Raw genomic sequence first — 17,872 nt, forward strand, 5'->3', positions numbered from 1 at the left:
TTTTACTCCCTACACTTACATACTTTATTTTCAATTTTCTGCCTACATGGGCAACCATGAAGATTGCATTTAATCAGATGTTTCTTTTCTTTTTCTTAAAGATAAAATATTTTCTCACATTTTATAGATGTGCATTCTCTTTTCTTACACCAAAATCATTTTTCGACACTTAATGGCAAGCAAATAGTACAACAAATAATTAAACATGGTCTCCGTTTAGCAGGCATGAATTAAGGTTGCAAGGGCATGTTTGTGTCACAGTGATTATACAAACTATTCTCCCCCAAATGCTTCAACTTAATAGTATATCCAAAAGTCATAAATAAAAGCATATCCCATTTGCAAAGAGCCAAAACTGTTTAACACCTTTGCTAGAAACATTTTTGTCTCTAAGCAGAATATCTATGAATATTTTAAAAATAATGAACTCTATAGTTTCCATGGTTCAAGGAAAGGTTAAATTTTCACTCTTCTTATATTTAGGTTGAACTAGGCTATTATCTAAGAAAAAATGTAGTAATAAATTAGGATAAAGGTATCTTTCAAATGGGTTTTCTAAATGACCTTGCAATTCACAGAAGGTAACTTTTCTTCCCTCCTTTACAGAAAATTTAAGACTCCTGCAGTCCACGATTCGATTTAAAAATTTTTTTCTTCAAAATGGTTCCTATGAGGATTACTTCTCTTCACTTCCCGAAGTGCTGAAATCAAAAGTAAGCCTTGAAAGGAAAAAAAAACAACAACAAAACTTCAACACTTCCTGTAGTACTCTGGCAAGATGGCTCTTAGTTTAAGTTTTAAACCTGTGTCTTCATAAACACTGGTTCTATTTTGACTTGGTATTTATGATAGAAAAGGGTGACAAAAGTGTTCTGGTGTTATGTAATGGTATTTTATTTTTAATCGGTGGATAACTCTGCATGAAATGACCCATAAGAGCCTAATTACACTATACATATACATAAAGGAATGATTAATAATATAGTTAGCTCATTAAGCTTCATGATTTGAAAAAGCATTCATAATATTATTTCTAATTGGCGATGACCTTAATTTTTAAAACTGTAAAATTTTATTTCCAAAAGCTGATGTTTTAGATTTCAGTGTATAAAAAATCTCAGAAGTTGACTAACCTTAGTTTTATTATTGCCATCAGAAGCAGAAACTAATAATTTATATTAAAGAAAGAGAAAAAAATGAAACAAAAAATTTAGAGCTCTGTAATTTGAATTGGTTCATGTTTGTCTTATTCTTTGTTTAGCTCATGCATGTAGTATGCAGGTTATGATGAAATTCATTTCATTTCTTAAATAACCCTATTAAATTTTGAAAGCAGCTTTTCTAGTAAGAACAGCAGTTTAATTTGAGTTATGTAGCCAGGGATAAAGTAAAATTAGAACTGGTTTATTCAGAGCAAGCAAGATGACTTGTTATATAGTCAACATGGCATAATTAAGCAGGCATCCAAAACACATGTCCATGTATATTATAAATAAATATGCTAGTTGGATTACTTACCTTTCAGTCTTAGTCTTCTACACAAATCAAAATTTCAAATGTACTTAATTTAGCACTATCTTAATTTGTTTGTGCAAATGAGAAGGAGATTATGCATTCATCTATAAAATTCCTACTCATCCTTCAAGGACGAGTTTAAATGTCACTCCTATAATATTAGAGTATCATCTTTCTTCCTTTTCCCCAGCCAGGCTAATGACTTTGTGCGCATTTATTTATCCATACTTTCATTCCATCCATCATCTGTGCTCTCATAATACTAATATATTTCTTAAAAGATATAATATGTAACCCCAAAATGTTTATAATCAATCCAGTGGAGATGGAAAAGCAGATCCATAATTATAGTGAGAAAAGTGTTGGAAGGGCAGGATTCTGTGTGTGGAGGTAGAATGTCTAACTCAGATTGCAGGGGATGGAGGTAAAGAGAAAAATATTTATGGAGAAGATAATGTTTATACTGAGTTTGCAGGCCTGTGTAAGATTTGTTTACAATCCCACATTCCAGACATAGAAACCTACATTTATAAGAAAAGGTATGAACCTGATGCACAGATATAGGTTACCTGGAGTCATGTGTCCAGCTGGAGCATAAGCTGCTTATGAGAGAGGCAAGAATGGGGCTGTAGGGATGGGGCCCAGATCCCAAAGGCCTCTTTATGCTTAGTCAAAGAATTTGAATCTAATCTTAAAGTTGTGAATTTGAGGAAGGTGACATTTGCATTTTAGAAAGAGATCTCTCTGGGAGAATCATAGAGGATAAACTGGAAGAAAGCCAAATAGGTGATATTTGCAGTAACCTAAGCAAAAAGCAAGACCCTGCACTATGTCAATGGCAGAGAATAGAAAGAAGAGGCAGTTTCAAGAGTATTGTAAGAATTTGAGTTAACATGAAATAGCAGCCCGTGGGGTGTGAGGCATAAGAAAGAGTCCCTGATGATAGTGAGATTCCTGGCTTTTGCAACTTATTACTTAGCATTATAATTTGTTATATACATAGAGTTGATTTCCTTCGCTAGAGTATAAACTCAGATGAAATTATGCCTTCTGCATCTCTGAAGCCTCTGTCACATAGTAGGAGCTTAAGACCTGACTTTTGAATGTAAGAACAAATGAGAGTGTTAAAGTAGAGCCCTGGAGACGTGATCGGGTTACCTGGGCAGTTACTCATTGTAGTTCTCAACTGGCGAAGCAACTGGGCAGAGCATACAGTACACACTAGGGACACGGAAGCAATGCATTCTTCATCATTTGCAATAATGGAGTGGGAACAGACCTAAGAATAATTTAAGATAGCATCCACATTTTTAATATACTGTTCCCATGAGGGTTATGTCGTGAAAAAATTTCTAAAAGCTGCAGAGGTGGAAATAAACTACAATTTTTTTTCCCCATGGGTAGAAAACCTATTATCGTTTATAACAAGCAGGGCTGTTATTTACAATTGACAGACCCTTTCATTCTAAGACTATAGGCTCCATGAGGAACAGCACACCGCTAAGTCTGTCTCTTTACTGCTGTATCCTCAGCACCTGGCATAGAGTCTGACACGTAGAAAATGTTCAGTATATATCACTGAAAGAGTGAAGACAAACTTCTGGAGTTTTACAATAAGCAATGCTTTTACTCCTCTGCTTTGCCATCCCTGGTAATTAGTATCCTGATTGTAAGAGTCAGTTAGGGCCCACCCATTCCAAAACTCTATTCATGGTATTTCTAAGAAGGTTTAGACCTTCCAAAATGCCACATGCCTGTTGTTTATTGGTGACTTCCTCTGTTCCCACCCCTCTGTTCCAGTCCTAACATTCTACTCTTGAACTTTTGTGTTTTCTCCTCCCTTCATCGTTTATTTTATCCCTTTTTCTTTCCAATCTCTTTGGTGAGAGGAATAAGTTCCTGATTGGGGAACTATACATAAAGTGGATATTCCCCATAGTGGGCAGAAATACATATAACACAATATTTTTATTGTAACACCTTTAAATTTTTAAATAGTCTCCTTTCCCCTACCAAGAGCCCAGGGAGGAGTGTTGCTCTTTTATAATTTTTATGCCTATGACATTTTGAAGTGTATACCATCATGTCACTTACAATTCTGATTCAGGTGCATTTGGGGACCACAGCACTGAGGAATTCAGTTGCAGCTGGATGTGGAATTAGTTATGGATCATTGTTCGAGTTTAGGCCTGAACTTTTACTATGTGGACCAGGGTCGTGATAAAGAGAGAGAGACTCTCTCTATATAAAGCTCTGACAAACCTGAAACCTAGACTTGACACATACTTTGGAAGAGAGAATTATAATTCTCTAAACTTATGTTGATTATTAATAATCCATAATGTTTAAGAAGTTTAATGCATGTTTTGCTTTTAGAAAACAGTGGTAAATAATGACAAATGCTAAATGACCATCGAGTTGCTTATTGGTGGATGTGTCCCACCGTGCAGTCTACATTAAAGACCTTGAATTAAATTTTTATTTCAGCGAACCAAATCTACTTTAGCAGCATGGCTAGATTTCCATTTCATCTTCTATAATTTTTATTTGACCAAGCTGAGATTATCCTATATAAACTTTTACTGGTTTCTCATACATATATGCCAAACTTGCAATTCAAAACTATACTTTGGTCTCTACTGAGTAAAATGCTCAATGAAAACAAATATATTGGGCTACCAGTATTTATCCTTTTCTATATCCTCACTGGAGGGTATAACGAGAGGTTTGGCTTCATTCATTAGAAGTTTAATCATATCTAGTATTTGGAAAATCAAAGGAGGTAATAGGGTGGCAAACATGTAGTTACAGCTGGTAAAATGATTGGATCTATTACATAATGGAAAATTTCTCATAGCATTAAGACTAGGAAGTAGAATTTTAATACATATGAGACCATTTTTAGATAGCTCAAAGCCAAAAGTCAATTATAATATTAAATATAGTGGAAAATAGGCCAATAATATTTGTTATCTAAGGTGATTGGTGTTTAATTGCTTCTGCCTGCATGCAGTAACTATAAACCTCTCATCAAAGACACATCTGTGTGTCTTTCCCATTTGATGTGAAAAGAAATATTCCAAACATTTGCCTGCATTATAAAATAATTCATTTCTGTCAAAACACAACTTCTGATTAGAAACTGAGCTGCAATGAATGGCACATATATTTGCTTTTTTTAAATGCTGCTCAAAATTATTCGACTTCTTAAAAGAAATAGCTGTGGGTAGCTTCCAAGCACAACTGAGCTGGCTTTCCCAGAGGCATAATTTTCCCCCAGAAAGTATGACTTGAGGATATATCCTCAAATTACACAGAGCATAGTGAAGCACAGAGAGTATTAGTGACAGGACAGAAGTTAGTTAATTTCCATTCTTCTCCTTTTCCATTGGGTGTGGGATTTTAAGCTCCTTTAAAGCACTTCCATAGAACAAAAGCACCTAGTTTCCCTCAATAAGAAAGAGGGTAGAAGGTAATGTCAGTAACAGTATATATGCTTCTGAAAATCTAGGTGTATTTCTGTCCGTATTTTAAAGGCAGCCTTATTAAAATGTGTGTGATTCTCAGGCTGCAGTTTAAAAAAGGCTTTTTCTTGTCAATTAATTTTTTTGATTGGGGTAAAATACACATAAAATTTACCACCTTAACCATTTTTAACTCCATAGTTCAGTCTTGTTAAACACTCCCATGTCATTGTGCAACCAATCTCCAGGACTCTTTTAATCTTGCACATCTGAAACCCTATACCCACTAACAACAACTCCCTATCCTTCTCTTCTTCTATTCCTTGGCAATCACAATTCTACTTTCTGTCGCTATGAATTTCACTACTCTAAGTCCTTCTACCAGTAGAATCATCCTGTATTTATTTTTCTTTTGTGATTGGCTTACTTAGCATAATGTCCTCAAAGCTCACCCATGTTGTAGCATGTGTCAGAATTTCTTTCCTTTTTAACATTGAATAATATCCCATTGTTTGTATATACCACATTGCATTTATTCATTCATTTGTCAATGGACCTTTGGGTTGCTTCCACCTCTTCGCTATTGTGAGTAATGCTGCTATAAACATGAGTATAAATATCTGTTCAAAATTCAACTTCCAATACTTTGGGGTATATACACAGAAGAGGAATTGTTAGATTTTATGGGGATCCCATTTTTAATTTTTTGAGAAACCACCATAGTGTTTTCCTTAGTGGCTATATCACTTTACATTCTACCAACAATGCACAAGGGTTCTAATTTTCTATATCCTTGCCAATACCTATTATTTTCTGTTTTTTTTTTGTTTTTGTTTTTGTTTAGTTTTGATAGTAGGCATCCTAAGGGGTGTGAGGAAGAATTTTTTAAAGTTCAAAACAAATGTACTTTGCTATCTGCCCTTACACATGATTTAAAATATAAACTAAAATATAACACTCATTTAAGAATTTGTGATTTAAATGGAATAAAACAAAACTACATCTTTTAAACTTGGTTGACCTCACAGATTGCGAGGACCTTGTGAGGTTACAATCCCTTATTATTATTATTACTATTTTTACACCTACAGCACCTGGTGTTCTTACGTGGTCTCCCATCCAAGTACTAACCAGGCCTGACCCTGCTTAGCTTCCAAAATCAGATGGGATTGTGTTTGTTTACACGGCCATAGACTTGTAAAATTCTTAAGAGAATGATAGACTCACATGACAGAAAATAGAGCTTTGTGGTAAAACTGTTGCCTAATTCCAACTGACTTAACACCTACGCAAAAATTTTTGGAGTAAATCAATTTTGGTTGCTTATAATCGACTAAATATTTAGAATGATGTAACAATCCATTTCCCACTCTTTCTTCTTTCTGGAAAGGTGTCTCAGCTTCGAAATTTGACTGAACTTCTTTGTGAATCTGAAACTTTCAATTCAGTAGAGAAAATGTGCCAGCTCTCTAATATGAACTTCGAGAACCTGTGTGAAGAGAGTGCATTCCATGTGCAACTCCTCGAAGCAGCAGAGCTTGGCACCGAGATAGCAACCAGCATCCTATACCATGACAGTGTTATATCTCAAAAACTGAGGGATTTGCTTACTGGGGATCCAGTCAAAATTAATTTAAATGTGGATTGGTAAGTTTTTCCATTGTCTTCTTCCTTGGTGAAATCCCTTCTCAAATTATTAAAATGTCTAGTACAATTTCGTCTCTTCTGTTTCATTCCAGGTTCCTAGAACAGGCATTGCAAATGAATTATTTGGAAAATATCACGCGATTAATGCCAGCCATAGAAACCATGCTGCATGTCAATAACAGTGCAGATACTTCTGGAAAACCAGGTGTGTCCCCATCCATATTTTAAATGCTGTCTTATTAGAATGCATGTGATTCACATGCTGCCATTTAAGAAAGGCTTTTTTGAAGTTTCCAACAAAACTTGCTTTGTATTTGCTCTCACATATCAAAAACCTAAAGCTTTCAAATATGGTTACTTGTCTAAAGTAAAAGCACAGAAAGCTAGCAGAAATAAAGCAGGGAAATTTGATTTCACAGCAAAAAGATCTTCAAAAATTTAACTAGTTATGCCATTTACCTTTTGTTTCTCTGATATATTAAAGTAGATTAGACAGTCGGTTGCATGAGCTAGTACAAAATTTTATTTACTTCCATGAGAATAATAAGATTTAAAAAATAAAAAAGAATAAAAGATGCACTGCTCTCTATAGAAATTTCAATTCAGAACCTTCTATTAGTATTCTGAGCATGAGGCATCACGCAATACGTTTCTTCTTTGCATAATACCTCAATACTGAAAAGAAAAGCATTCAGAATTTTGGACAACAGGCAGCCACAAAATTGGAAGGGCACTAAGTCCAAAAATAAAGTGTATTTGCATGAGGGATACTTCGTGAGGAAATCAAAAGGCATTTTGCAGAATGGAGATTGCCATCTGCCAAAATAAAGTCAAAATATTATGCATTAAATGACCTAGATATGCAATAATTATAATCACAGTCCTTAAAGAGTTTGATATTAAACATTCTATTTAAAAGTGAGGTAATGATTATAAAAACCATATATAAACTGTAATGAGCTGGGCAAAATTAAAGAAAAATGCCCTGTGGCATTATGTTGTGGATTTAGCAAACCTTGCCCTATGTTGACAATATTATATGATCTGAGGTAAAAAACATTTTGAACTTGTGTGATGTTATAAATCAAATGAAGAGATATATAGTTAGTGCATTATTTGATCTGAGTCTGTGAGGAAACTGTATTTTCTTTGAATGAACCTTGAGTTTTAGTCATCTAAGGAAAATTTATAACACAGAGCAATCTGTTACCTGGGTTAATGATATCATAATAAGAACAAGTCTAAATCAAGTAGAAATACATCTTTAAGATGCCAAGTTTTCCAAAACTGGGCTACATCTGTTCTTGACATAAAGCATGCATGTTGAATATATGCTTTAGTCCAGAAGGTTTCTCTGTGTTAGTACAACTAAAAAAAAAATTACATTGCAACTAACATTGGTGTTTTGTTTTGTTTTGTTTTTCTTGCAGGTCAGTTAATAGAAATGTTTAAAAATGTCGAAGAGCTGAAAGAAGAACTGAGGAGAATGACAGGAATGTCCAATAGGAGTATTGACAATTTGCTGGCCATTCCTATCCCTGATAACAGAGCTGAGGTGGGGTGGAATGTTTTTGTACTTACATCCAGTTTTTATAAGTCTGAAAAGCATTTAGTATTTATTGAGCCCTTATCAATAAAATGCTGAGTAGTTGAATGCAAATCTGGTGAATTTTCCACAGAAGTGATAAAATTAGAGGCCTGATTCTTAAGTGAAGATTGAAGAAAAGTCCCGAAGAAAGAATATTATCACCGTCTGTTCCTTTTCCTCAAGACTTCCTTCTCCTTCTTGCTTCCTTTATCCTCTCCTTTTCTTTACCCCCAGGTAATTTTCTTAAGAAGTGTCATTAGTTCTTTATATTCGCTATCACAATCACATCATCTGAAGTCAATTTGCACATTCTATTATGATGATATTAAAGTAAAATTTCAGAAAACTAACTAGGGTGGGGATACAGAGAGACTATGTGCAATTTGCTGAAACTAAAATAAAAATACTCATTTTTAATCCTTTTTCACTTTTTAAAAGTCCCAAGACAAGACACAGTATATACAATAGGTATGATCAAGGGAACTCTGGATAATTTGTGGGTGTATTAAACATTTTTGGTCTGAAAATGAATAATATTTTTTCCTTATAGGTTGATAATAGGGTTTTTCACTTGGAATGTCTTATCTTTTATCCCTTTTTAAAGTCCTTTGTCTGCAAGTGTCATAGAAATTTTCCAAAAGAGCTGCAGAGCTTAAGCCCTCATCCATTCAAAATTTACAAGTGACAGTGTGTGTCATTTCTCAGCAAAGCCCAGCCATTCTCTGATATTGGATAATGTTTTTTTTAAAGGCTTTAAGACTGCCTTTGTCCAATATTTATATTTACTTATGTCATGTTAATTGGTTCCCTCAAGAATCAAGACTGCTTTGCCTTCATTTTTTTCCTCTTGACCTAGAAAATAATAGTCATTCACCTTTTCCCTTTGATCTCACCTTTTGCTCACTTGATACTAAAACTTAATTTCAGCAATCATGTTTTTGGCTTCTAAAGAACAGGTTCATTTGAATAAATTAAACCCTGTAAATGGAGAGCATACATTCTTATTACCTTCAAAAGGAAAGAGAGAAAAGTTTCTACAATCTTACTTTTCTTAAACTTTTCTCTTTATTTCGGTGGCAATAGAGATGACATCTTACTTCCCATATTCACACCTTACTTTTTATGCAAGCATTACTGTCCAGGGTGGTCGCTTCACATTATTGCATGATTCTGGGAATTTTTTCTTTGCCTTTCATTTCTAGACCCAAGAGTTTATTGTACGAGAGTATAATTTTGAACAATTATAAAAATGAAATGCAATTTGAATAAAGTAAGGTTAAATTTTAAATGCAGCATAGGTCTTAAACTAGTATTTTCTCCAAAATTACTCTGAACCAGTTATCTTCCTTGGTACCATCATTTATCCAGTCATTCAAGCAAGAAATCTGGGAATCATTGTAAATGCCTTTTGATCTCTTTTCCCATCTTATTTCTTAAGCTTTCCAGTGAACTATGGCTCTCTCTAATTTTATTGATAGTAATTAATGCTTTGAATTAAAAAGGTATTTTATTTTGAAGATAATGTTATATTTTTTAAATGAAGTCTAAGAATATATAAGAAAAATCTCTCAAAATGGACAGATGACTCTCAGAGGATTCACAACTAAAATACTTTTCTTCTTCCAACTTGCAGATTATTTCTCGTGTGTTCTGGTTGCATTCTTGTGATGCTAATATGACCAATCTCGAACTGGAAGATGCCATGAAGGAATTCTGCAGCCTGCCTCTTCCAGAGAGATCTCGTCAGTCTTATCTCATTGGACTGACTCTTCTACACTATTTAGACCTTTACAACTTCACATACAAGGCAAGTTACTGCTGATGAAATATTTTATATTTATACTTTAGTATAAAATTATTTGATTACACATAGATGCCCTCTGATACTATAAGGAATGAGATCTATTGGTATAGCTTTTGGAATTATAGTTTTATTTTAGAGCTAAATAAAGGACCTTAGAGATCATATATTGCAAATTTGCACATTTATAGATGAGAAAATTAATATTATGGCCTCATTAACTCTGTTTGTGCATCCAACTCCAGAAATTAAATTTAATACATACTATACTAAAGTATGAAGTACAAATGTTATAATTTTTTTACAGTGAACAAGCATTAATTTGGTAGTATAAAAATAAAGATTTGAATGAAGTTTTTTTTTTTTTCTAGTAAAAGAATAAGGGTTTTTGGTGTGTTTTCAAAGAGCTTTTGTGTTTCCTCATCAATTTAGATAGAGGCTACCATTAGTTATCCAGTAAAACAAAACAAATGGTCATAATTAGGGCTTATTAAGCCAGCAATAACTCCGTCTTGCAATAAGTAGATGCTTTATCATTACTTAGTTAATAAAAAAAAAAACTGAAAGAAAAATATAAATATAGGGAAATTAGGCTTTATGTTCACTCATGTCTATTGTAAGTCAAAAATATTTACATGTTATTGAAAAAGAACTGAAAAAATGTCTTTCCCTTTTAGTAAGAAAAACTAAAAGCAGCACGGCAGACTTATATTGTTGAAACAGCAAAGGGGATAAAAATATTTTAGGACTACTTATAAATAATTCTTTCCTGAGTCGTCATCATCCAACACTTATATTTCTATAATAGTTTCTTAACTCACCTCCCTACCTCCACACTTGCCCCCTCTCCACCCTACCATCCCTAAGCAGCCAGAGTGATCCTTTTAAAACTGAGTAATTTTATAGCACCCCTCTGCTTAACACCTTCCAGTGGCTCCCTATTTTATTCAAGTAAACCCTCAAATTCTCCAGGATCTGCACAACCTCTCTCCATTTCTAAAATTCCATTTCCTACTTGGCTACTCCCTGGGTCCAGGGCACCATAAGTTGAGGCACCCTTCACATGGTTTACAGGGCTATTTGTCTTTATTCATCATTGATCTCAACAAGGCCTACTCTGACCATCCTATTTAAGATGCAACCAACTTCACATACAGTACTCTCAAAACTTTTCTTGCTCTATTTGTTTTCTATTGCCCTTCCAGATTAATACTATATCTTTTATCTAATATCCATTATTATTATTTATTTTCTGTCTGCCTCTATTAGAATATAAGTTCCTAGGTCCTCTTTGTTCACTGAAACATCTCAAATATCAACAGTGCCTGGCCCATAGAGGAACTCAGAGAATACCCATTAACTAAACAGACAGTTGTTTCACATAAATTATAATCTAAAGTGTATATGAGGATGTGGTTCATAGTGTAGCGGTTAGTACATCTTTATATGCAGAAGGTCCTGGATTCATGTCCCAGTGGAACCATAATCCATGGTCTTGGAACAAGCCCGATGTCTGTTCTTGGAAGCTAAGCAGGGTCTGGCCTGGTTAGTACTTGGATGGGAGACCACATAGGAAGACCAGGTGCTATAGACACAAATAATAAAACAAAAATAAAAAAATAAAGTGTATATTAAATGATAGTATTAATTTTGTTCATCTAAAAATTTAAGTCTTGTTTTGTAATGCTTCTGCAGAGCATATATCAAATCAAATATTTTCTGTCGAGTCTAGTAATTAAACACGTACATTTGACAAGCCGAAGACCTAATTCTTTTACGTATCTCAAACAATAATAATGAAAAATATTCTCTTCATTAGTCAATTTATTTCATATCAACATAGGAATGCCTAGAATTTTGGCAGAGCTGGAAGAAAAAACAGAATGTTGATTTTAATTTAGAAAAAATCTGATTGCAATTAGCTGCTGCGCTATGGAGGCGGCTATGTCTGCATGACATCTTTCTGACTGAATCTTGTGCTTATAATGCTGGTTATTTCTTCCTTGCACATGCCAAGAGCTTTCCTTCCTAATGGACCTCACATTTTTCCCCCTCTGTCTATAATTTTCCTCTCCTTATTCTTTCTGTGGTTTATTCTTTCTCTCTTTTGGAATTCCATCTTGGAAAGACCTCCTTTGATTTCTTAGCTAAACTCACACCAACCTCCTCATATTACCCAGCCTTTAGTTTGTTGACTTGCTTGATATCTGTTCTTCCTATTAGACCAAAGCCCCTTTAGTGGAGAGAAGATGTGCTGGGAATATAGCAGGCATTTAATTAATATTTGTTGAATGAATAAATAAATAAGAGAATAAAATTATTTTAAAATATTTTCAATGTTTTTTTTTTTCTGCAACGGAAAAGCATAATGGGCTTATGATTAAGCCTGTAAGCTTTTTGACAGAGCCTTTCTGCTTTTAAGGAGCATGTTACATGGGTTTGAGCAATAGTATACATGAAGAATTATGTAATTACTATTTGCCTTTTTGACTTTTAAAATAATTTATTTTTGGTGACTTTATTGAGATATAATTTATATGCCATAAAATTCACTCATTTTAAGTGTACAATTCAATGCTTTTTTTTAGTAAATGTATAGAATCGCATTAATATTTCCACAATCCAATATTGGAACATTTCCATAAATTGCTCCCAAAAATCTGTGTCTATTTGCAGTCACTTCTCATTCTGACCTCTAGCTCAATCAACTTTTAATCTACTTTCTGTCTCAATAAATTTGCATTCTTTAGACCTTTTATACAAATTGAATCATGCAATATGTGCTCTTTGTGTCCGGCTTTTTTCACTTAGTATAATGTTTTTGAGTTTCATACATTTTGAAATATGTGTCAGTATTTGATTTTTTTTTTTATTGCCAAATAACCTTCCAGTTTAAGGATATATATTTAGTTTATTAGTTTATTTGTATTGTTTCACTTGTTGGCTATTGCGAATAATGCTGCTATGGACATTCCCATACAAAGCTTTGAGTGGACATGTTTTCTTTTCTCTCAGGTAAATACTTAGGAAAGGAATTGCTGGGTTATGTGGTATATTTATGTTTAACCATTTAATAAACTTTCAAAATGTTTTTCAAAATGGTTGTCCCTTTTAATATTTTCACCAACAGTGTGTGAAGGTTCTACTTTCTCCACATAAATCATTTATTTTTATTCTGTTTCTGTTAGGTGTTTTTCCCTAGGGAAGATCAAAAGCCAGTAGAAAAGATGATAGAACTCTTCATAAGGCTAAAAGGAATTCTCAATCAGCTGGCTTCTGGCTCTCGTCCACTGCTTGACAAAATGAGATCTCTGAAACAAATCCATCTGCCCAGAAGTGTTCCATTAACACAGGTAGAAAAGTAACATTCTTGTTAGAAAATCCCTTTTGTCATATTGCCTTTTACGTGAGATTAGTTATAATACATTATGTTACAAATAAAGTAAGTTTAAAAAATTCATACAGGAAAACTCTTCTAATCTGGCAACATAAATTGTGGATTTAAAAAACTGTATTTAATTCATTTTTTTTCAATTATAATTGACATTCAATATTATTTTATATGAATTTCAGATGTACAGCATAGTGGTTAGACATTTATATAATTTACTAAGTGATCCTCCAATTAGTCTCATACCCACCTGATACCATACATAGTTATTACAATTATAAATTGTGGATTTTTATTTTACAGGCAATGTACAGAAGCAACCGGATGAACTCACCCCAAGGATCATTTAGTACCATCTCCCAAGCATTGTGTTCCCAGGGAATTACCACTGAATACTTAACTGCATTGCTGCCCTCTTCCCAAAGGCAAAAAGGCAACCACACCAAGGATTTTTTGACTTATAAATTAAGTAAAAAGCAAATTGCTGCAAAATATGGAATTCCCACACATACCAGTGAGTATACTTCAAAATCAGCATGGTGATGTTACCTCCTAACACTGTCTACTAATGTTAGCCTTTTATAATAAATGAAGTGTTAATCTTCTCCAAGTATAAAAATAGAAAACAATTATACAGTACTTACCAACCATCAAGAATGCTACGTATATTCACTCATTCACTCTTCACAACAACCCTATGAGATGTGCACGACTATATCTCTATCTTAGTAAGGAGAAAAGAGACACAAAGAAGTTAAGGAATCACCTACCTTGAAAATATGAGAGCCGTGGTTTGAGCCCATGCAGTTTGCTGCAAAGTCTAGTCTCTTAACTGCAGCACTAAGAATCTGTAAATCATGACTGCATCTTCCTTGCCAATTGATAATACAAAAACAGGCCTTAAATCTGCTCAGGTCATTTTTTTCCCCTTTCTAGAACTATAAATTTGTATCAACATAGAAGAGTTTCATAAATGCAGCAGAACTGTAAAGGTTTAGTGGCACATCAATGCAGTTTACCTGAGCTATAAACTTTGAGATGTAAAACACAACCAACTAAGCTCTTCCAAATATTATATGCAGGTTTAGCGTAGTGATTGGATTGACTCATTTATTCATCTTTTTTATTCTGTCAACAAACATTTATTGAACAGCTCTTATGTATCTGGTACTTTCCTAGTAGTGTGTGTGTGTGTGTGTGTATATATATATATATTTTTTTTTTTAATTAAGTGTTGGTGAGGTGGATCTGTTGGAAGCAATTTTGAAATGTGATTTTCAACCTTTCTAACTCCTCTTGGCAAAATGCATCACTTGTTATGGGCTAGTTTATTGGGTTAAACGTTTATATCTAAAAAAGATTTGTTACTATGCTTTCTAACTGATATCAGAAGCCTCACATCTGTTAACAATGCCAAGGCATATATTTTGGGGTGTGATAACAATAATCTGTGTCAATTTACCATCAGGAAATAGATTCAAAATATATACTAAAATGTTTTATTATACTTTTTTTCTAGCACCATTTTGCTTCTCCCTTTATAAAGACATCATTAATATGCCTGCTGGACCTGTGATTTGGGCTTTCTTGAAACCTATGTTGTTGGGAAAAATTTTGTATGCACCTTATACTCCAGTCACAAAGGCAATAATGGAAAAGGTTTGACTTATAAATCGAAGTTTCTATCTTGCATATTAAGATGGTTTTTAAAGTAGCCAACTTCCAGATTTACTCTAGCTGACTCAAATTTCTTTATATCTTACCTACTATTAACCTTAGCTTTCTGAACTGTTAATCATTCTCCACTTCTACCCTGTATATGTGTAAACAATGTAGATTGGGTGGTGCCCTTTGAAGAGAATGAACCATGTTGATGCTTGAGAATTAGATTTATTTAAGCAAGACTTCAGAGTTTTCAATTTATCTCCAAAAATCTTTTTATAACTCTTGTCTAACTTTCGAAGTATGTAAAAATAATGGCACTAGAAAAAAATTATACTAGAGCATTATATAATTTAACAAAAACAATTCCTAAATTACAGGTTCTAGACTTCATATTTGGTTGTACAATTTAACATTTTATATAAGAGATAGATGTTGAGAAAGGTAACATTATTAATAATAACTAACTTTTCATCTACCTCATTTAACTATAATATCATTTCCCTCTCATTTTTAAAAATGGCTTTAATGATTCAAATTATAAACTTAATACTTTTCTAATGATAGAATGAAAGTGAAAAAAAATCTCGGCTTTACCATTACTTTATCATTAAACTATAGTTTCTGTAAATATAACATTATTTTAAGTTGTTTATAAAGATAGACATGAGGTCATCACTGATTTCTAGAATGTTCTTTGTTTTATTATTTGCTTTATTGCTTGATTGACTACACGCTTCTACATAATTTTGCAAAAATGAAGTCATTCCACACTTATTTTCTAAGCGCAGTCTTTTTTTTTCTTTCCTTTTCATTTGACTCTCGCCTCCTCTTTTTGTCCCTTCTTTATTGTACTCTTCCTTCTATATAAACTAATGTTAGCATTCATAGAGATGCCTTTCTATAATTTATGCACATTGCTCTCATCCTTTATAAATTATTAAACTATATGTACATTCATATGGAGAGTTTGTTTACACTGTTAAAATTAGGTTACATTATAATACGTTTTTATGTATTGCTTAACTCGCACAACAATACATTGTGAAAATTCTTACAATTCAATAGGTAGAGTCTAATTCATGCATTTTGAAGATTGAGATTTTTTCATACCATAAAATTTACACAGCTAGTCCTCAATTGTTGAATATTCATTTTATTTCCAGTGTTTGCTTTTGGTTTTTGATAATGTAAACAATGTGGCAACAAATATTCTTGTGCATATGACTTTAGATAATACCATTTTTATTCCAGTGAGCTGAATGTTCAAGATTAGGAATTGAAGAATATCGTATTTTATTTTAATGACTGTTGTCAGATTGCTTTCCAAAAAAGGCTGTTTAACGCCGCTATTTCCACCAGCAATATATGAGAGTATCCTTCTTCTTATATTCTTGAACTAGGATGTTTCTTTAACAGTAAAGTTGAGTGTCAGTGGTAAAATAAATAACTTGTGAGAACTCCAGAAGACATGCTTTCATCTGGGCTATAATTTCTTGCTGGACATTAAGCAAAACCTAAATTTTCTAGAATTTTTATAAGTGACCTTGAGCTTGAAAAGCTTTCATTTAAAAAGTTTTGACAACATGTTTTACCTTTTAGAAGTATTTCTAAAAGTTATGTCACAAAACAACCTTAAGATACATTTTTGAAATATAGCAAAAAAAATACTAATAAACCAGATGCATTTTTTCTTTCTTTCTTTCTTTTGTCTTTAAGTCTAATGTAACGCTGAGGCAGCTGGCGGAATTAAGAGAAAAATCTCAAGAGTGGATGAATCAATCACCACTTTTCATGAATTCCTTCCACCTGTTAAACCAGACGATTCCAATGCTCCAGGTAGGAGATGGTTCTGTCATTCTCCTTCATACAAACTATCATTCTTTGAGATCTTAATCACCTTTATTATAGGAATAGGCAGATAGGAACTTAGAATCTATATTCAACAGATTAAAATTGCCTCTCCTTCAGAGAGTGAGTCTGAGACAAGATAACAGATCTGTCACTCACGTTCATAATCGTCCTCACCTCTTGCATTGCAACTCCTCTGTTTGTAATTCAGGGAAAAAACATTTTACAAGTTGATCTTGAGACAGAACTAGTGGTGTCTCTTGTCCAAAAATAAAATGTTATAAAAAGCTACTTAAAATATGCTTCTTCATTTATTTCTCTACTTTAAATACTTTACTATTTTAATAGGTGCAAAATTCCTAAAATACTAATATTCTAGATAAGAATGTAAAATTAGTAAAGTTCTTCAGTCAAAACATATGACACTCTAAGTTAAAGATTTGACAATGCACCTCAAATATAATGCACCTGGTAGAAAAGTATAATTTGCTATTTTTGTAAAAGATGCATAATTTCTCCCCATAATAATATTATGGGGAAAATGTTCCAATCACAAACAGAGTTATTGGTAATTAAAGGTTAAACAGCAGAGTTAGATCAGTTTTCAACTAAGGGAGAGAAAATTGACAGCGATGATGTCAAAAATGACAAGGAGCTTTGAGAGAGAATGGCTTGCCTATCAAAGAATTGAGAGAGGTCCTTGGAAAATTGATGGAGCCCTAAGATATTTTGGAAAATAAAAATGCCCTTTTTTGTAATCATGCTCAAGAAATTAAACATAGAATGAAGAATTTGTATCATACAACCTTGTCAGAAAAATTATACCCAAAAGATATTTTATTCAATTTTTGTTTTGGCTAATAATTAGTGCATAGTTATAATTACAACCTGATTTTTATGATAAATAATATAATAAATTTCTAAAGTAGATATTGAATACATTTAATTAATAA

General features: G+C 33.1%; 1 protein-coding gene across 1 annotated transcript in view; it reads left to right on the plus strand.

The window, feature by feature from the left end:
• The window catches only part of ABCA12 (ATP binding cassette subfamily A member 12), a 164,405-nt gene that overhangs the window by 87,649 nt on the left and 58,884 nt on the right, over positions 1-17,872 (plus strand). Inside the window, exons 11-19 of the mRNA XM_006906757.1 lie at positions 607-713; positions 6,370-6,626; positions 6,719-6,831; positions 8,057-8,181; positions 9,848-10,021; positions 13,204-13,368; positions 13,710-13,920; positions 14,926-15,065; positions 16,788-16,907. Coding sequence (XP_006906819.1) covers positions 607-713; positions 6,370-6,626; positions 6,719-6,831; positions 8,057-8,181; positions 9,848-10,021; positions 13,204-13,368; positions 13,710-13,920; positions 14,926-15,065; positions 16,788-16,907 — 1,412 coding nt within the window. The remainder of the gene's footprint in view (positions 1-606; positions 714-6,369; positions 6,627-6,718; positions 6,832-8,056; positions 8,182-9,847; positions 10,022-13,203; positions 13,369-13,709; positions 13,921-14,925; positions 15,066-16,787; positions 16,908-17,872) is intronic.

This window comes from Pteropus alecto, unplaced genomic scaffold (genome assembly GCF_000325575.1).
Source record: "Pteropus alecto unplaced genomic scaffold, ASM32557v1 scaffold110, whole genome shotgun sequence".
Classification (NCBI taxonomy): Eukaryota; Metazoa; Chordata; class Mammalia; order Chiroptera; family Pteropodidae; genus Pteropus; species Pteropus alecto.